The sequence below is a fragment of the Aotus nancymaae genome, unplaced genomic scaffold (genome assembly GCF_030222135.1).
Source record: "Aotus nancymaae isolate 86718 unplaced genomic scaffold, 86718_ANA_hifiasm-v0.15.2.pri h1tg000059l, whole genome shotgun sequence".
NCBI lineage: Eukaryota > Metazoa > Chordata > Mammalia > Primates > Aotidae > Aotus > Aotus nancymaae.
The window spans coordinates 28095016-28116789 of NW_026988473.1; the positions used below are offsets into that span (position 1 = coordinate 28095016).

Consider the following 21774-nt stretch of genomic DNA (forward strand, 5'->3'; position numbering starts at 1 on the left):
TGGTGTTCTGCAGTTTTATATTAATGTATCGAAAAGAACATTGGGCTTTCTGAATCCAAGGAATGATATTTATCATTAAAACTGGAAAATTGGCCAGGCATGGTGACTCATACCTGTAATTCCAGCATTTTAGGAGGCCTAGGTGGACGGATCACCTGAGGTAAGAAGTTTGAGACCAGTCTGGACAACATGAAACCCCATCTCTACAAAAATACAAACAATTATCCAGTGTGGTGGTGAACGTCTATAGTCCCAGCTACTTGGGAGGCTGAGGTAGGAGGATAGCTTGAACCCAGGAGGCAGAGGTTACAGTGAGTTGAGACCACGCCACTGCACTCCAGCCTAGGTGGCAGAGTAAGACCCTGTCTCAAAAACACAAACACAAAAACCTGGAAAAATTTCAGCCATTGTATTTTTGGAATATTCCTCTTCTTACTTTCAGTATCTCTTTCTGAAATTCCAATCAGGTGTGTGAGTGTGTGTGTATTTAAGATATGGAGTTTTGCTATATTGCCCAGACTGGCCTTGAAGTCCTGGGTCCAAGCAATCTTCCTCCCTCAGCCTCCTTACTAGCTGGAATTACAAATGTGTTCCACTGCACCCAGCTTAGATGTATTTTTGCTTTTTACTCTATCCTGCAAATTTCTTATCCCCTCTTTCATAGTTTCCACCATTATTACTTTCTGGATGAGATTCTGAGTTCCTTTAGATCTGTATTCTAGTTTCTCTTTAATCTCTTCAAGTACAACAATTGGCCAGGCCTGGTGGCTCATGCCTATAATCCCAGCATTTTGGGAGGCCAAAGTGGGAGGATTCTAGAGGCCAGGAGTTTGAGACCAGCCTGGGCAACATAGAAAAATCCCGTCTTTACAAAAAAACACAAAAATTAGCCAGGCATTGTGGTGCATGCCTGCAGTCCCAGCTATTCAGGAGGCTGAGACAGGAGGATCACTTGAGCCTGTGAGGTCAAGGCTACGGTAAGCCATGTTTGTACCACTGCACTCCAGTCTGGGTGACAAAGCAAGGCCCTGTCTCAAAAAATATAAATATAAATAAATAAATACATCAATTATAGTTGCCTTACACTCAGTGTGTAACTTCCCTGAAATTTAAATCCTGAGCAGATCACCTCAATCAACTGATCAAGCTCAGCATTGACATTAAGTGTCTCATGATGTAATGCAATATAAAGTATACAATATCATCTCTCAAATGTTATTACCAACCCTCCAGGGCTATCTTATATCTTAAGAGAAACAGGCATGGAGGTACAAATTAAATGACACCTTGAGGAAATAAAAAGACAAATCCAGAATGTGAGACAACTGGCCTGAATTTTTCAACAAATCACATATCATGAAGAAAAAAAAATTGTGAAAATTGATTGGATTTTTGTTCAAACAAATAAATCAGAGCAATTGGCAAAATTCGAATATGAGCTGCAGATTACATGATATTATGAAATTATAGGCCGGGTGCAGTGGCTCACGCCTGTAATCCCAGCACTTTGGGAGGCCAAGGCAGGTGGATCACGAGGTCAAGAGATCGAGACCATCCTGGCCAGCATAGTGAAACCTCATCTCTACTAAAAATACAAAAAATTTACTGGGCATGGTGGTGCGTGCCTGTAGTCCCAGCTACTTGGGAGGCTGAGGCAGGAGAATTGCTTGAAACTGGAAAACGGAAATTGCAGCAAGTCAGGATTGTGCCACTGCACTCCAGCCTGGTGATAGAGTGAGACTCAGTCTCAAAAAAAAAGAAAAAAGAAAAAAGAAAAAAAAGAAATTATAGCTAATTTTCTTTAGATAACAATGTATCATGGTTTTATAAAAGATTGTCCTAATTCTTAGGCGATCTGTACTAAGATATTTAGAGCTAAGGTATCAGGATGTCATCAACTTATTTTCAAAAAGATTAGCAAAAAATGAAATGTATATGCACACACATAGAGAATAAGAGGAAATATGGCAAAACGTTTACAATTATTAAATATATGTAGAGCCTATATTGGTATTGTACTATTCTGTTAACTTTTCTATGTGTTTGTTTGACATTTTTCTAATTTAAAAAAACTTGGAGAGAAAATACAAATAACTCTGTACACAAAGGTCAAAATGACTGACATTAATAGAGATTATTTGCTCTGGCAACAATACTCTAAAAAGACAATCTAAAATTTTTTGTTTTGCCATCTCCAAAGCTGTCCTGGCCTTCTCAATATTGTGTCTTTAGCCTTTTCTTGGATTCATCTGAGCTCCCCTATAGCTCTTCCTATTTAGGTTAGCCAGAGAAGGCTTCTGATACTAGCACTAAGGAAACTTTATTGATAGAGTGGTTATGCTACCTATCCTCCATTTGCTCACCAGAGCCATGCTGCAAAGCCCTCGCTGACCTATATGGATTGCATTATTCTGGTTCCCTGGCCCTCCAGTTTCTTTCTGGGTTCTGATCATGAGGTTGGGTAATAGCTGCATTCCTCTACCCAGTGACACAGCTTCCGCTGAGTGTTCCTTCCACATAGTCATAGTTCCTGCCAGATCCTAGTATTGGATCCTTTCTCTTGCTCTTCTGGCTGACGATGCCAGTCCTGTGTGCTTCACAAACTATGATGTTCTCTTTAACACCTGCCCACACTTCTATTAATATCTGCTTTATATTAAACTTCCTTCAGTTAACTCTTCTATTTTTTTTATTGTGGCAAAAACACACGACATTAAAAACACTAAGCATTTTCAAGTGTATAGTTCACTAGAACTTTTTCATCTTGCAAAACTGAAAAACTCTTATACCCATTGAACAGTATTTATCCCTTCCTCTATCCATCAATATCCTCGGCAACTACCTTTCTACTTTCTGTTTCTGTGATTTCAACTACTTTAGATGCTTAATATACATAGAAGTGTACAGTATTTGTCTTTTTGTGAATGATTTATTTCACTTAGCATAATGTTCTTAAAATTTATCCATGTGGGGCCGGGAGCCATGGCTCACGCCTGTAATCCCAGCACTTTGGAAGGCCGAGGGGGGCGGATCACGAAGTCAAGAGATGGAGACCATCCTGGCCAACGTGGTGAAACCCTGCCTCTACTAAAAATACAAAAATTAGCTGGGCATGGTGGTGAGTGCCTGTAGTCCCAGTTACTCGGGAGGCTGAGGCAGGAGAATTGCTTGAACCTGCGAGGTGGAGGTTGCAGTGAGCGGAGATTGCGCCACTGCACTCCAGCCTGGCACCTGGCGATGGAGTGAGACTCTGTCTCAAAAAAAAAAAAAAAAAAAAAAAGATTTATCCATGTGGTAGCATATGGCAGAAATCCTTTCTTTGTTAAGGCTGCATAATATTCTCCATTCATCTGTCAATGGATATTTTGGTTCTTTGGTATTTTTAATTTTTTTTTTAAAACCCTGTCTCACTCTGTTGCCCAGGCTGGAGTGCAGTAGCATGATCTCAACTCACTGCAACCTCTGCCTCCCAGGTTCAGGCGATTCTACTGCCTCAGCCTCCAGAACAGCTGGGATGACAGGTGTGCACCAGCACACCTGGCTAATTTTTGTATTTTTATTAGAGACGAGGTTTCATCATGTTGTCCAGTCTGATCTTGAACTCCTGACCTCAAGTGATCCGCCGGCCTCGGTCTCCCAAAGTGCTGGAATTATAGGCATGAGTCACTGTGCCTGATCATTATTTTTAAGTTTAAAATTAAGTTTTTTTTTGCTGTATAGCTCTATGAGTTTAACAAATGCACAGAATTTTGTATTTTTTCTTAGGTTTTGTGTGTGTGTATTTTTAGTAGAGATGGGGGGGTTCACCATGTTGCCGAGGTTGGTCTCGAACTCCTGAGCTCAGGCAATCCACCCACCTCAGCCTCCCAAAGTGCTAGGATTACAGGCATGAGCTGCTGCGCCTGGGCAGAATTTTGGAAATGCCACCACTGTGAAGATACATATACCACCCAAAATCATCCTCATATTGCCCCTTCATAGTAAAACACTACTTCTATACCCACTCCTGGCAACCACTCATCTAGTCTCCACCCCTGCAGTTTTTCCTTTTCCGGAATGTCATATAAATGGAGTCAACCAGTATGTAGTCTTTTGAGTCTGGTTTCTTTTACTAAGCATAATGCATTTGGGACTCCTCTATACTATTCTACATATATAGTTATTCCTTTTAATTGCTAAATAGTATTTCATTTATATAAAGACTTACCACAGTTCATTTATCCAACATTAATTGAAAGACATTTGGTTTCTTTTCCAGTTTTTAGATATTATAAATAAAGTTGCTATGCACATTTGTGTATGGGTTTTAATATGAACATACATTTTTATTCATCTTGGAAATATACTTGAGTGGGATTGATGGGTCATATGGCCAGTACATGTCTAACCTTATAAGAGACTGTCAGCTGGGCACGGTGGCTCACACCTGTAATCCCAGCACTTTGGGAGGTTGAGGCGGATGGATCACGAGGTCAGGGGTTCGAGACCAGCCTGACCAACATGGTGAAACCCCGTCTCTACTTAAAAATACAAAAATTAGCCAGGTGTGGTGGCACACACCTGTAATCCTAGCTACTTGGGAGGCTGAGACAGGATAATTGCTTGAACCTGGGAGGCGGAGGTTGCAGTGAGCTGAGAGTGCAGCATTGCACTCCAGCCTGGGTGACAAAGCAAGACACCCTCTCAAAAAAAAAAAAAAAAAGAGATCGTCAAACTGTTTTCCAAAGTGTCCAGGGCTGGTCCAAAGCCAGTGAGTTACCTCAATTGATTGTTCACAGTCAGTTACAGACTCCTTGTTCTCTTTCCTTCCTTCTCACTGCTGCACTTGACTAGTCTTCAAAACAACAAAGTGTCCAGGACACTGAACAGTGTTGCACTGTTTTGATAAGTCTTGAAACCAGGTAGTGTAAGACCTCCAATTTTGTTCTTCTTTTCCCATATGGATTTTAGAATCAGCTCATCAATATCCTTAAAAAAATCTGTGGGCATTTTGATTATAATTGCTTTGAAACTATAGAACAATTTGGGAACAATGGACAGCTTAATGTTTAAAAAATCTAACATTGTCGGCAAACTTGCTGCTGCATCCTAATGTTTTTATAGTTGCATCCTAATGTTTAAATACCTTCATGAAAGTGAAGTCTAGAATTTATTTACTTTTTTTGTTGTTGTTTTTTATTTTTTGAGACAGAGTCTTGCTCTGTCACCCAGGCTGAAGTGCAGTGGCGCAATCTTGGCTCACTGCAAACTTCGCCTCCTGGATTGAAGTGATTCTCCTGCCTCAGCCTCCTGAGTGGCTGAGATTACAGGCATGGGCCACCATGGCCAGCTAATTCTGTATTGTTAGTAGAGATGAGTTTCTCCATGTTGGTCGGGCTGGTCTTGAACTCCTGACCTTGTGATCCGCCCGCCTCAGCCCCACAATGTGCTGGGATTACAGGCGTGAGCCACCGCGCCCGGCTGAATTTATTTATTTTTTAAAGGAATTTAGAAACTAAGCATTGAAATCTACACCAAGTTTCTGGAAGGCAGAGTCTGTATGCTACTTATCTTTGAATCAAAGTACAGAGCAGGACCTCAATAATGGTTTGCAGATTAAATATTTAAAGATGAGGCTTTTAAATAATTCCATTTAACATTTGCAGACATGATGAAGAATAGGGCATATGGAACTTTTATGATGCAAGAAGAAACATCTACTTTTCCTTTCTAAAAAGAGCCACAGTAATGGTCACTGGTGCAAGTAGGAGTAAGAAGACAGTAGAAACTGTCCCCAAATTGTCACTCACAAGACTGATTCCCAAAATGTGAAGGCAAATTATTTTATAGATGAGGATCATCAGTGACACAATATGACTACTTATATGTCAATATATACCTACACAAAAATTTGAACCAAAAATGAAAAACTTCTAATACAGTAGGTTATGTTTGTTCGTTTTTGTCATGTATAAAAATTGCACATTCTTTTATTTGAATTTCTTAATAAATTTCTTGTTAGGATTTCACTTTAAGAGAAAAATCATTACTCGGTTCGCTGAAAGCCTACATTTTGGTTTATTGTTGAATAGTACTGTAGCAATCATCATCGACCAATTTTCACATAGCTGGATTTCCAAGTTAGATGCTAAGGAATATATTACACATAGATGGCACCAAATTATTTTACTAATGATTATGTGACCAAAGTAGCCAAAGGAGTAAAAATTATCATTATTTTTTCTCTACTACTGTTTGATTTGGTGTGCTTCAAACAATTTTTTTTGGGGTTGGGGGTGGATAGAGTCTCACTCTGTCACTAATTCTTAGTGGTGTGATCTTGGCTAACTGCAACCTGTGCCTCCCAGGTTCAAGTGATTCTCCTGCCTCAGCCTCCCAAGTAGTTGAGATTATAGGCATGTGCCACCACACTCAGCTAATTTTTGTATTTTTAGTAGAGAAGGCATTTTACTATGTTGGCCAGGCAGGTCTCGACCTCCTGGCTTCGAGTTCTGCCTGCCTTGGCCTCCAAAAGTGCTGGGATTACAGGTGTGAGCCATTGTGTCTGGCCCAAACAGATGATGTTGATGTAAAACTAGAGTGCTCAGATTTTTAATCTATTAAAGCCCTTTGATTCCTCCATTTTAATAAGGTTCTTATCTATATATTGATTGACACATTATAAATACATTTGGAAATCCCACCACCATTAAGGTGGATCAATTATTTATCTAGAATCATTGAAGAATTGTTGCCCTGCAGCCATGGCTCACGCCTAATCCTAGCACTTTGGGAGGCTAGGATTAGGCATGAGGCCTAATTAGGGAGGCAGGTGGATCACCTGAGATCAGGAGTTCACAATCAGCCTGGCTAACACAGTGAAACCTTATCTCTACTAAAAACACAAAAAATTAGCAGGGCGTGGTGGTACATGCCTGTAATACCAGCTACTTGGGAGGCTGAGGCAGGAGAATCTCTTGAACCTGGGAGGCGGAGGTAGCAGTGAGCTGAGATCGCACGACTGCACTCCAGCCTAGGCAACAGAGCAAGACTGCCTCAAAAAGAAAAGAAAAAAAAAGAGTTGTTTTCTTCTTTCTTTTTTTTGAGACGGAGTCTTGGTCTTATCGCCCAAGCTGGAGTGCAATGACACAATCTCAGTTCACTGCAACCTCTGCCTCCCATGTTCAAGTGATTCTCCTGCTTCAGCCTCCCGAGTAGCTGGGATTACAGATGCCCACTACCATGACTGGCTAATTTTTGTATTTTCAGTAGAGACGGTTTCGTCATGTTGGCCAGACTGGCCTTGGACTCCTGGTCTGGTGATCTGCCTGCCTCAGCCTCTCAAAGTGCTGGGATTACAGGCATGAGCCACCATCCCTGGCCGAATTGTTTTATTTCTGTATACGTAGGCAGTGCCTATATATACAGACTATATCACAACTAATTAGTGTCTAGATGAAAATATGACTCTATAAATTCATCGTTAATTGGATTTTTAAATTATTTTTCCGATTATAGTAGTGGATTTGCATAGATTATTTTATTCTCTTTTTAGGCCCCCTTTTGCTCAAGAAAAGATACTTGTCGAGCAGTTGGCTGGGGTTAGGCATGCATGCTATGATTAAGGAAACCAGCAGAGACAAATGAGCCATACTGGGATTAAAAACTATGACCTCATCGACAAAGAATTCCAACTAACCAGCGCAGAGACAGTAAATATATACTTCTTGGAACTTTGCTTGCTTTCTTCCACAAGTGTTTTCTGTTTGGTCGCTGAAGTATGAAGACATTTTATTCTCTCTAAACTTCCAGCAGAACTCTTCATGCCAGAGATAGCACATTCCATCCTCTGTGTACAATTACTAGGAAACAATAAAATGACCATCAGAGAGTCTAAGTGTTTTTTGCCTCATAAAAGGAATTTAGAAGAGTCTTTGGATGAAAGTCACTATACAGAGTATAGTAGTAGTATTGTACTACTGTGCAGAGTATTATCACACCAAAGATTATGAGGCACACATACTTTACTGAGAGCTCTTTGTGGGTCAAGTTCATGTACTGAAAACAGACATGGCATTTTAAATAATGTAAATTTATGGAATTGTAGATTTTTCTCTTAGAAAATGAATAAATTCTTTATATAATTCCCAGGATGAAGGATAATAATGAAACTGTGGAAGGAAAGTTCTAATATATTCATTACTTTTAAACAACAAGCTGTTTTCAGAGTTGGTAAAAAATTCCGTTTTCAAAAATTACTTCTGGTTTTAAAAATTACTTCTGGTTTTAAAAATTACTTCTATTTCAAGTGAATCATTAGGTGAATAGGCCCACATAAAAGGTGAAGGAACACAGAAGAAGAAGAGGAAAGAGGACATGAATTGACAATTTGTTAAAATGTAGTTATGTGGCACTTTGGGTTGCAAAGAACAAACATTCATTCAGTCTTAGGGAAAAAGGATTTGACCATAAGGACATATATGGTTTAAAATTACTAAGCCATTTCATAGCCAAGGCAGTGCTAGGACTGATTACACCAGTGTCCACATATTCTCTCTCTCTCTCTTTTGAGCATTAACCTTTTAAGTTCATGAGACTGTTTAATCAGTGTGGAGTACATCTACTGGGTAGATTCTGACTCAAGTATCCTTCCTAGACAAAGGGATTTCGCCGCTTCTCTTAGGAAGACAATAGGAGGCAGTATAATTTATGTCATTCTAGTTAGCATGGGTCCCACACCTTTTAAAACCAAAAATAGGCTGAGTACAGTGGCTCACGCCTATAATCCAAGCACTTTGAGAGGCCAAGGCAGGAGGATCCCTTGATGGAGCCCAAGAGTTTGAAACTGCAGCGAGCTATGATTGTGCCACTGCATTCCAGCCTGGATGACAGAGTGAGACTCCTGTCTCTAAATAAATAAAACCCCAAGTAGCCCTCCACATTAATAAAAATTATATATGCCTAATATTTACTCCAATGGAAAAAAGTATATGAATGTGATTGAAGACAAAAAGGGACTATGAGAAATAAAAATTTTTCAAAGTGATGAGATTATGATTAGCTTTTTTCTCTCAGTGTTTTCCACTGTTGTTTTAATACTTTGGCAAATTTAAGAAAGTTTAAAAAACATTTAGAACATTGAAGATAATTTAACAAGGCTCATACTTTTCAACTGATTATCTCTAGTTATTTTACTTTTTAAATAATTTTAAACTCAAGCAGTAGAGTCAATTAACTTTAGGAAATGTGTGTGAGATGTGTTTAATCAACATTTTTTTTTTTTTTTTTGGGCAACCAGAGTGACCAATTAATCAACATTCTAATTGATGATGAGTCAATAGTCATTCTAGTCAGTTACCTCTTGTTACGAGGGGATTCATTTTCTGGAAGTGCTATACATACTTTAAAAATAAAACCCCAGATATATTTGTGTCCCTCTCATACAAGCTGTTAAAATATTTGCCCATCCCTCTACATAGCTGTAGTCATGGGCATGTTAATATTTTCTGCAAAATAGATCAAAATAATAAAGAGACATTAGGAAAATACAGCTGTTAGAGTGAGGAGGGAGAATACACAATGTATTTATAGCAAGTATATATATTATATCAAGTAGAACAGACACCTAGCCTTTGATGACCAGTTTTAACTATGACATGCATGAGCTTTAAATAAGAAATAACCGTAGAAATCGCCAAAGAATTTTAAAAATCCCATTAGTTGGTTAAGAGCTTTTTGCAAAGGCCGGGCGCGGTGGCTCACGCCTGTAATCCCAGCACTTTGGGAGGCCGAGGTGGGTGGATCACAAGGTCAAGAGATCAAGACCATCCTGGTCAACATGGTGAAACCCCGTCTCTACTAAAAATACAAAAAAATTAGCTGGGCACTGTGGCGCGTGCCTGTAATCCCAGCTACTGAGGAGGCTGAGGCAGGAGAATTGCCTGAACCCAGGAGGCGGAGGTTGCTGTGAGCCAAGATCGCGCCATTGCACTCCAGCCTGGGTAACAAGAGTGAAACTCTGTCTCAAAAAAAAAAACAAAACAAAAAAAACACAGCTTTTCGCTTTATTATAAGTGATGTTTAATTGATTTTGTTTTTCAGATTCCAAAGAAAATTCCAAAACTAGTTTTCATAGCCAGCAGATACATTTCTAAGTGTTTGGGATGATGAATCACATAAAATATATATTTTTTAGAGTGTTTAATTACAATGATTGTTCACCAATTAAACAATTGCCATTTATATTTCTAATAAAACTCTTGTAAGAAGTCAGTTTCTGAATCATATGATAAATATACTTGGACTGTATTCTAGACTTCTGTTTAATATTTCTGAATGATTCATGATAAGAAAGCAGTGTTCTTACCAAGTTTGTTAGATGGAAATTGTATTTGTCTGCCACCTGGGGGATTCATGGAGACATTGCAGTCGACAAAATCCATAGTAATAAAAATATTGCAATTTATGTGTTGGGGGTTAATAGTGCTGTATTTGTTTTATGAATGATGTTGGCTGATACACACACACATAAACACATATTTACATAATTGTGGCCAACAAAGTAGTTGCAAAACCAAGAAACTTGTGTTCTGGATGTGAAGTGAAGAAAATGTTTCCAGACTTAACACAGTGGCTCATACCTACCTATAGTCCCAGCACTTTGAGAGGCCAAGACAACAGGATCACTTGAGGTCAGGAGTTCAAGATCAGCCTGGGCAACAAAGCAAGACCTTCATTTCTACAAAAAACTTAACAATTAGCTGGGCATGGCAGTGTATGCCTGTAGTCCCAGACACTTGGGAGGCTGAGGCAGGAGGAGTGCTTAAGCTTGAGGCCGCGGTGAGCCATGATTTGTGTCACTGCACTCCAGTCTGAGTGAAAGCAAGACCTTGTTTTATTTATTTATTTATATTTCTAAGACCTTGTTTTTTGTTTTTTGGGGGTTTTGTTTTTGTTCTTTTTTAAAAAAAAGACTTCAAAAGAAGGGAGTGATCAACTTCACCAAATGCTGCAGGTAGACTGAATAAGATAAAAAGGACTAATACTGACCACTGCATTTGGCAATTGGAAAGTCGTAAGTGACCAGAACAAGAGCCATTCCTGGATGTTTTATAGTTGTTATTGCCATTGTGAGCACATCTTTTTATTTATGATTTTTTTCTTATCATCAATTTAAGTTTCTTGAAACTGGGTCTCTCTCCGTTGGCCAGGCTGGAGTGCAGTGGTGTGATCATAGCTCACTGCAGCCTTTAACTCCTGGGCTCAAGCAACCCTCCCACTTCCCAAGTAGCTGGGACCACAGGCATGCGACACCAAATTCAGCTAGTTTTTAAAATTAACTGATGTAGAGGGGTAGTGTGATGTTGCCCAGGTTGGTCTCAAACTCTTGTGCTCAAGTGATCTTCCCCACTTGGTCTCCCAAAGTGCTGGGATTACAAGCGTGAGCTACCACACTCAGCCCCTTTATATCTTATGTTATGTGAATATGGAGGAGAATGTCATTATTCACAGAAACTACAAATTGACTATTTTGGGATTGTCAAAATGTCTGTAATTTATTTTCATATTATTTTGCAAACAAAACCTCAAACTTTAATACTAAAAGACCCTAGTTAGAAAAATAAAAATAAAATAAAATAAATCTGGCTCTCCCCTAGAAAATCTATGTATTTACATAGTTTCTACATACATAGTTTTTCTCGGGGGAGCCGGATTTTTTTTTTTTTTAATAAAGCAAATACACCAAAATGTTAATCAAGGTGGTAGGTGTACGGGTGTTCATTGTGTTATTATTTGAACCTTTACCTTTTTGAAATTATTCATTAAAAACACTGGAAAAAATTGGGGCCATGCGCCATGGCTTACGCCTGTAATCCCAACACTTTGTGAGGCCAAGGCACTCGGATGATTTAAGTCCAGGAGTGCAAGACCAGCCTGGGCAACATGGTGAAACCCCATCTCTACTAAAAACACAAAAATTAGCTGGGCATGGTGGCAGGTGCCTGTAATCCTAACTACTCAAAAGGCTGAGGCAGGAGAATTGCTTGAACCCAAGATGCAGAGGTTGCAGTGAGCCAAAATCGGGCCACTGCACTCCAGCCTGGGCGACAGAGGGAGACCTTATTTTAAATAAATAAAAAAAAAAGGCTGAGCGTGGTGGCTCACACCTGTAATCCCAGCATTTAGGGAGGCAGATTAAGAGGTCAGGAGATCGAGACCATCCTGGCTAACATGGTGAAACCCCGTCTCTACTAAAATACAAACAAAAACAAAAACAAACAAACAAAAAAATTAGCTGGGTGTGGTGGTGCACACCTGTAGTTTTAGCCACTTGGCAGTCTGCAGCAGGAGAACAGCTTGACCCAGGAGGCGGAGGTTGCAGTGAGCCCAGATTGCGCCACTGCACTCCAGCCTGGCGACAGAATGAGACTCCATCTCAAAAACAAACCAAATAAACACTGGAAAGAATGGCATTTGAGTCAAACTTTGAAAGATAGAATATGAATACTGTTTTAAGACTTTGCTGTTCTTACATCAGTTCAATAAAGAAAAATCGGATGGCCGGGCGCGGTGGCTCACGCCTGTAATCCCAGCACTTAGGGAGGCCGAGGCGGGTGGATCACGAGGTCAAGAGATCGAGACCATCCTGGTCAACACGGTGAAACCCCGTCTCTACTAAAAATACAAAAAATTAGCTGGGCATGGTGGCGCGTGCCTGTAACCCCAGCTACTCAGGAGGCTGAGGCAGGAGAATTGCCTGAACCCAGGAGGCGGAGGATGCGATGAGCCGAGATCGCGCCATTGCACTCCAGCCTGGGCAACAAGAGCGAAACTCCGTCTCAAAAAAAAAAAAAAGAAAAAGAAAAATCGGAAATCAGGTAAGAAGAGTAAATTTATGTGACACACAATCTAGATGTAACTACTTTTACTTTTTAAAAGATATACACAGATTGAGTATCTCTAATTCAAAAATCCAGGTCAGGCACGGTGGCTCACACCTGTAATCCCACCACTTTGGGAGGCTGAGGCGGGTGGATCACCTGAGGTCAGAAGTCCAAGAACAGTTTGGCCAACATGATAAAACTCTGTCTCTACTAAAAATACAAAAATTAGTCAGGCATGGTGGCATGCGCCTGTAATCTCAGCTACTTGGGAGGCTGAGGCAGGAGAATCACTTGAACCCGGGAGAAAGAGGTTGCAGTGGCCTGAGATCGCCCCACTGCACTCCAGCTGGGTGACAGAATGAGATTCTGTCTCAAAAAAAAAAAAAAAAAAGCTGGATGCAATGGCTTATGCCTGTAATCCCAACACTTTGAGAGGCCAAGGCGGGTGGATCACCAGAGGTCAGGAGTTCAACACCAGCCTGACCAAAATGGTGAAACCCCATCTCTACTAAAAATACAAAATTTAACTGAGCGTGGTGGTGGGCGCCTGTAATCCCAGCTACTTGGAAGGCTGAGGCAAGAGAATTGTTTGAACCCAGGAGGCTGAGACTGCAGTGAGCCAAGATTGTGCCACTGCACTCCAGCCTGGGCAACAGAGAAATGCTCCATCTCAAAAAAAATAATTAATTAATTTAAAAAAATCTGTAATGTTCCAAAACTCAAAATGCTCCAAAATCTAACTTTTTTTTTCCCCCCGAGACACAGTCTCGCTCTGTCGCCAGGCACCAGGCAGGAGTGCAGTGGCGCGATCTCGGCTCACTGCATCTTGCCTCCTGGGTTCAAGTAGTTCTCCTGCCTCAGCCTCCCAAGTAGCTGGTACTACAGGCACGTGCCATGCCCAGCTAATTTTTTTATTTTAGTAGAAATGGGGTTTTACCATGTTGGCCAGGATGGTCTCCATCTCCTGACCTCGTGATCCACCCGCCTCGGCCTCCCTAAGTGCTGGGATTACAGGCGTGAGCCACCGCGCCCGGCCCCCAAATCTAACTTTTTGAGCACCAACATGACCCTCAAAGGAAATGCTCATTAAAGCATTTCAGATTTTGGATTTTTGGATTAGGGATGCTAAAGTGCTAAGTATATACACGTAAAACACTATTTTATATTCTGCTCTTTTTTTCATTTAATACAGTGGTTGCCTTTCTATGTCATCTTACATTAGCATCAGTTTGCTGTATGACATTCCATTGCAGAAACTAATCTTGTGATATTTTTAACTAGTCCTCCGTTGCTGGATGGTGCAACGAACATCTGTTAATACACATCTTTTGCTCATGTGTCTGATTATTTTAAGGTAAGATTTCAGCCTGTGGAAAGGGAATAAGTGTAAGCTTGAGTAGAGGAAAAGAGATCTAAAAGAATAAGGCGAGTCTGGGAACAGTTTAATAGTTTATTTTGGGGCATCGAACCCCTGTAGGCGAGAAATGCCTACAGACATCTTACGATGATCCTTAAATGGAAGAGCAGTTTGAGAAGACTTAACCTCATTTAATCTTTTTTTTTTTTTTTTTTTTTTTTTGAGACGGAGTCTCGCTCTGTTGCCCAGGTTGGAATCTCGGCTCACTGCAACCTCCGCCTCCCAGGTTCAAGCGATTCTCCCGCTTTAGCCTCCCGAGTAGCTGGGGATTAACAGGCGCAACCACCACGCCCGCCTACTTTTTGTATTTTTAATACAGACGAGGTTTCACCAAGTTGGCCAGGTTGGTCTTGAACTTCTGACCTCAAGTGATCCGTCCCTCGGCCTCCCAAAGTGCTGGGATTACAGGTGTGATCCTGTAATCCGCGCCCAATTTCATTTCACCTTAATGCCAGGCACTGTTCCTAAGACTTTTCTATATATAATTTGTTTCAGTTGTAGGTACTGTTATTCTCATCTATAGGCCAGAAAGCTGAGGTACGAAGTTTAATTGCTCTGAGTTACTTACCTGCCTTAAAATCCGCGCAGTTGGCGGGGCGTGGTGGCTCATGCCTGTAATCCCAACACTTTGGGAGGCTGAGGCGGGTACATCACAAGGTCAGGAGTTCAAGACCAGCCTGGCCAAATGGTGAAACCCTGTCTCTACTAAAAATACAAAAATTAGCTGGGCGTGGTGGCGGCTGCCTATAATCCCAGCTACTTGGAAGGCTGAGACAGGAGAATTGCTTGAACCCGGGAGGCAGAGGTTGCAGTGAGCCGATATCACACCACTGTACTCTAGCCTGGGTGACACAGCGAGACTCCGTCTCAAAAAAAAAAAAAAAAAAAAAAAATCCACGCAGTCTGGCTCCAGATAATTATATCCACTTTGCAGTCAAGGAACCATGCTGAAACGTTGAGCTGAAAACCCAGGTCTCACAGACTTCAAATCTTTCTACACAAGAGTAGATGGTGGCAGTAAAAATTAACATGGGCTTGATCTATCCCTCCCATCCCCAAGAAAAGTAAAAAGCACGAACTGAAACCAGAGAAAACCTCCACGGATTCCTTATCCCCTAAATATAAGGGGCATTTAACGCTTAGCATTGCTGACTAGCAATCAGGCTTCAACTGTGAGGAGCCAGGCTCTAAAGCTTTGTAACTCAATTCCGAAAAGCGCGCGAGCCTCCAAGCGACACAACTTCCCGCCTTCCAGCCGGTTGCAGCCGGCTCAGCAGCAGCCTCTCCAAGCCGAGGCGGTGACGTCAGCCCGGGAATTGGGCCCGCCCTCAGGATCTCGCGGCGTCTGCACGTTCAGAATAACCAACGAGTCGAGAAATTAGCCCCGCCCACTGCCCCGGAAGTTAATGCTGGAAGCCACACGCCCCCTCCTCGGCCGGCAGGGGCGCAGCCATTTTAATTCATATCTGAGTGGGCGGTGGCGATTGGTGTTGGCGGTCTGGCCCTGCTGGGCAGGGGGTAACTTTACCGGTTTGGGGGTGGTTTTTAGTTTAATTTTTCTTTTTTAGCTTCCCATCGACGGTCAGTGCGCACGTTGTAATCAGCTGAGGCCATGTCAGGAGACGGAGCTACGGAGCAGGTGAGGAAGGAGAGTGGTGGGGCCTCGTGGCGACCTCTTCTCCACGTCTGTTCCTCCGACTGCTCCAGACATGTTCGCCTGAGGAAGGAATCGGGTCTAGTGAACCTGGGGGACAGGGTATAGAAGAGTAGTGAGAGTCGGGAGCAAAATCTGACTAAGACTTTAATGTTTTTTTACTTCTCTATCTTAGGCATGAATACGAACAAATACTTGATTTAAACAATAGCCGGTAGGCTGATTCGTCCTATTTCAATTCATGGGACTACTCCGGTTGGGATGCTTTCCTTTGATATCGTTTTGGTAGTAGATTGGATAGGAGTTGATTATTTTAACGCCCACCCGCCGTTTCAGAAAAACTTGAGTGTTTCTTTCAACCCGCCAAATACACTGTACCCAGAAATAGGTTACTAGTTTGAGAAATATTTGAGACAAAGCTAATCTTGAGAAATAAGACTATTAGAGCGAGTGAAGAAAGAAGCAGTTACGGTGAGGTTTTGAGAATTTTGTGGCTTTCTTTCGTTTTCTTCCTTTTCTCCCTTTTAGACACATTTCATTTTCGTTTTTCCAGATACAGAAGCATTGCAGGTATATGATAAGTTGAAAATGAGAAGTCTGTTTTGGCCACTGTAAATAAAGCCATCTGTTTTAGTAGTAAATATGAGTGACAAATATTTTTAAATATGCGTGGCAAATATTTTAAAGTTCAGACTTTCAGATCAGTGTGATTTGTTTCTTTTGCTGTTTGTATTCAGAATTTTGTAGGATAGTATTTGCCTTTTACTGTGAGAGAGGAAGCTAAATAGTTATGAAAGATGCCATTAAATTTGTTTTTCGATCTAAGTCCTGGTATGTTTAGATAAATACAGTTTCTAAAATGGAGGCTAGGTAGCCTGCAGTCTCAATTTCCTGAAATTTCTCATTGCCATAGCAACGACATGCACTTAGGTTTTCATTTTTCAAGTTCCCTAGCTTATAACGTAGAAGACGTTATTGAAGGTTGACAGATAAGGCAAAATAGGAGTGTACCTATTGCATAGTCGTGTAAGGCTATAGATTTCATTATGTTGGCTAAGTTTGACTAAATTGTTTTGTGTTTGCTCGAGGACTGGTTTCAGTCCAGAAATCTTCCACTATTTACATTATACATACTGCTTGCACGCCCAAGCATGCAAAGTCTTAAGATTATTACACCAAAACTGTTTACCCCATTTCTAATCTAGTATTTGTCATCTGAAAGTGAAGGAGTAATAAACTGAGGTTTCATTGAAAGTTTCTGAAATTCATTGTTAATTCTTAAAATTTATCTAAAATTGTAAAGACACAGAAATATTACCATGACCTCTTGAATGTTTTAGAACTGTAGTGTTTCAGTGGGACAGACGGTGGTGACAATTTACAGAAAAATAATTTCCCCCAAAGGTTTTATTGTGCAAAGTTTAGAACACAGAGAAAAGTTGAAAGCAAAGTGCAAAGAACACCTGTAGGACAACTCTTCACCTGGAATCAACAGTTGAAAGCCTTGCCATATTTGCTGTATCTCTCCATGCTAATTGATTGAGAACATGGTCTCTGTCACTCAGGTTGGAGTGCTGTGCACTCACCCCAGTCTCGACCTCCCTGTGCTATGTGACCTCTTTGGCCTCAGCCTCCTGAGTAGCTGGGACTACAGGCACATGCCACCATGCCCAGCTTTTTTTTTTTTTTTTTTTTTGGAGACGGAGTCTCGTTCTGTCTCCCATACTGGAGTGCAGTGGCGCAATCTTGTCTCACTGTAGCCTCCATCTGCCGGGTTCAAGCGATTCCCCTGCCTTAGCCTCCCAAGTAGCTGGGATTACAGGTGCCTGCCACCAGGCACAGCTAATTTTTGTATTTTAAATAGAGACGGGGTTTCGCCACGTTGCCCAGGCTCTCAAACTCCTGACCTTAAGTGATCTACTGGCCTCGGCCTTCCAAAGTCCTGGAAATTGCAGGTGTGAGCTACCATGCCCGGCCTAATTTTTGTATTTTTTTTGTAGAGACAGGAATTCTCCATGTTGTCCAGCCTGGTCTCAAACTCCTGGGCTCAAGCGATCCACTCACCTCGTGTCCCAAAGTGTTGGGATTATAGACAGGCCCGAGCCACCATGCCTGGTCCATGCATGTTTGTTTGAAAGTGTGTTGACACATACTGCAGCTCCAAATAGTTCAGCATTCTCAGTAAGAGCAAAATGTTACCAGTCTCACCAAACCATTTTCCCACTCAAAATAATATTTCTAAAATCTAGTCCATATTCAAATTTCACCACTTGTCCTAAAAATGTGATTCTTTTTTTTTTTCTTAACCGGAATTGAATCTAGATTTACATATTGAATCATTTGGTTATGTCTCTTAAGTAGTCCCACCATTCTTCTTCTCCCCTGGGGCTGTTGTCTATTTGAAGAGTCAAGGACACTTACTGCTTTTCTGGGTGTATTTGTTTTTTGTTGTTTGCTTGCTTGCTTTTGGTTTGGGTTGGGGGTTGATGATGTCATTCATCTTCTGGATTTCCTGAAAACTTTACTGTTAGGTCCATACCCAGCCTTCATATTTGTGTTAAGTAATTTTAGATAGAATACTTATATTATTATATTATTACAGTAGCAGGCACTTCTGGGTTCTATTAGGATGGTTAAGTTTGATCACTTGGTTTGAGTGATCTTTTCATTGTTAAGGGTTATGTTCCCCTTTGCAGTTAATAATCTGTGAGTTGATACTGTGTTCCTTAATCACCTTATACCTAGTTATCAATTTATAAACCTTGACTAAATCAGCTATTACATTGGAAGTAGCAAATGGTGGTTTTGTGTTTTGTTTTTGTATTTAAAAAAACCCACAATTCTATTCATCTGTGTCTGTTCACTGGCTCATACTTTTCTGCAAAAAAGACTTTTTTTACCACCTAAAGATTAAGTATAGCTATGGATTCATGGCTTTCTCTTAGTGTGTTATTTCAGTGATAGCCATTTTCCTTTTGCACAATCAACTTGTCCAAACCTTTTTGGTGACTCCTATATCTTTTCCTTCAGTCTAAAAGACAGTTTTGACATCCGATTATCAACAAGGAAGTCTTCTTCATATAGCCTTTTCTTTAACTTTTTAATAATACATTTCAAACATAAAAAAATAGTATAGTATATGAAGTACCTGTCTTAGAGCTTCAGTTTATGGCTAATCTTGTTTCTTGCATGACTTCATTTGTTTCTCCCACCCCCATTACTTTGAAGTAAATCCTAGATATTGTATTCAGCTTCAGCTAAAATAGTCATTAAATGACACTTTAAGAAATTACTGATTGAAAATATGAATCAACTGTCCATTGCTTGATGTTTAAGACAATAGTGAAAATCTGGAAGAGAGCATCCAAAATAACCTGAAATGGATGAGAAAAAGAAACTCAATGAAATAAGAAAAAAATTAAAACCACTCTGAATCATGGATTTTCTTTGGAAAAATGCAAAGGAATGGGGTGGAGAAAGAGTCCTACAAGATACAGGTGTAGATTTAGCCTTTTAGTAGCATTGAAGTTCAAGTTTGTAGAGTAAACCTGATAATATCTTAAATTTGTTACTATATGGTTAGTCATTTCTCTCCTGGTGCTAAGATTTGTGATTTGTGCCTCCCAACAGAGGGAAATGGTTGCAGACAAGCAAAATCACTGCTAAGGTTTACTGCTGTGATTTTTTTTTTAAACTCTAGTAAGGAGTTCAATTTTGCATGTAGAGAGCTATTGAAATTACTTTATAGTGTTCAATGATACTCTTCTGAAGTTCCTTGCTTACTGTTTTTGCCAGTTTAATGGTGATAAAACTATTTGCATATAGGTTTACCCCACTAACATATATGAATTCTGTGTGTAATTACGGCTGTATTATTCATTTCATGTTTTTTTTTTAAGTGTTTGATTTAACTTTCGATCTCATTCTTAGGTTCATTTAACCTTGTGTACTACTCTTCTTACAGCATTTAATATGCTGTTACTTAGAGTTCTTCCATTGGGTTTTGAGCTTCTTGAATTGAAGAGATGGCCTTATTTGTCTTTACATCTTAAAAAGACCTAAGAAATAACGCTTTGATACTTAAAGGTATTCAGTAAGTGAATGGATTAGGTTTGCATCTAGGTCGTATATATGCAATACTTTATAAATTTCTCAAATAATTTAAACTATTGGGAAGACAGGTGCATAGTAATACTTGGGGCATAAGAGTGGATGGTTCTCTCCCCCAATCTGTTTTCCAGAGTGTGGTTGATTCTTAAAAGTTTTGTTGGATAAGAGGAAGGAGAGGAAAGTGTTTGGCCACATCCATTCATTTTTTTTTTTGAGACAGTCTTGCTCTGTTGCCCAGGCTGGATTGTAGTGGCATGATCTCAGCTCACTGCAATCTCCGCCTCCCAAATTCAAATGGTTCTCCTGCCTCAGCCTCCCGAGTAGCTGGGACGCCACCACGCCTGGCTAACTGGCCTCTTCAATTCATGTGAACCCTTAAGGCTCCAAAATTTTGTTTTTCTACTCTTCAGAAGGTCAAAATCTATATTTGGATGTTTTTACCTATTGGACAATTGCACATACCAATTAATGATTTTAAGCTTTTTTTTTTTTAAATAAACCTTCGATTTAGTGACAGTGATTTTAAGCTTTTCTACCATGTCTCTAAATCTTTCTTTTTAGATAGGACCTACTTGCGAATTCGAGTCTTTCTGTTTTGTTTTGTTGAACAGTTGGTAATGGTGTGAGAATTGGGCTAAAAAGGAGATTTGAGTTGGCAGTTGTTTGAACTATTTTTAGATTAATGGACAACTTAGGATACATAGTAAATATTGAATAAAATCAGAAGGGCAAAGCTATGTGTCCTAATTAATGTTTTTCTGATGTTTGGCTTAGTTTATTTAGTGAATTAAGTCTGGATTACTCATATTTGAAAGAAGTCTCATCTTTTAAATCCCAAAAGGTTAAGATTTTAATTTATATTTTATAGCTCTTTGTTTCCTAGAGGATGAATATGCAAGTTTACTAAGCAGATAATGGTAAATATAATTATTTGAACCAGTATGTTAAGCCAAGATCTTTTTTTTAAGTTTTTGAGTTGTTTGTGTGTTTAGATTTTTAATCTCTGGAAGGAAGATTTGAAGGGATTATTTTTTGTATTGGATGATATGTGTTCAGTTTCATTCACAACAAACATGGAGTAGGGTTTGGTTGTATTGGTAAAGGAGCACAACTAAGCTGACATCTGGTCCTAATGTCTGGTCTCAGTGTCACATATACACATATACTGCTTTATTCTCTCTCTCTCTTTTTTTTTTTTTTTTTTTTTAAGAGGCAGGGCTTCACTTTGTTGGCCAGGCTGGTTTCAAACTCCTGACCTCAGGTGATTCACCAGCCTTGGCCTCCCAGAATGTTGGGATTACAGGTGTGAGCCACCGCCCAGCCTTAGTACTTTATTCTCTAGGCATATGAATGGAATCAATTAAGTTACTGAAATCTCAGCCAGGCGCAATGACTCACGCCTATAATCCCAGCGTTTTGGAGGCTGAGGCTAGTGGATCACTTGAGATTAGGAGTTAGAGACCAGCCTGGCCAGCATGGTAAAACTCCATCTCTACTAACAATACAAACATTAGCTGGGCGTGGTGATGCACGCCTGTAATCCCAGCTACTTGGGAGGCTGAGGCAGGAGAATCGCTTGAACCCAGGAGGCAGCGATTGCAGTGAGCCAGGATCCTGTCATTGCACTTCCACCTGGGTGACAGAGTGAGACTTCGTCTCAAGAAAAAAGAAAGTCTTACAGAGTGCTACTCATCTCTACTTTTAATTTTGGAAAAAATTTAACCACAGAG

General features: G+C 40.3%; 1 protein-coding gene across 1 annotated transcript in view; it reads left to right on the forward strand.

Annotated features, from left to right (window-relative positions):
- Positions 1-15737: 15737 nt before the first annotated feature.
- The window catches only part of CSTF3 (cleavage stimulation factor subunit 3), a 74248-nt gene continuing 68211 nt past the window's right edge, over positions 15738-21774 (forward strand). The window contains exon 1 of the mRNA XM_012452295.2: positions 15738-15919. Coding sequence (XP_012307718.1) covers positions 15893-15919 — 27 coding nt within the window. The 5' untranslated portion in view covers positions 15738-15892. The remainder of the gene's footprint in view (positions 15920-21774) is intronic.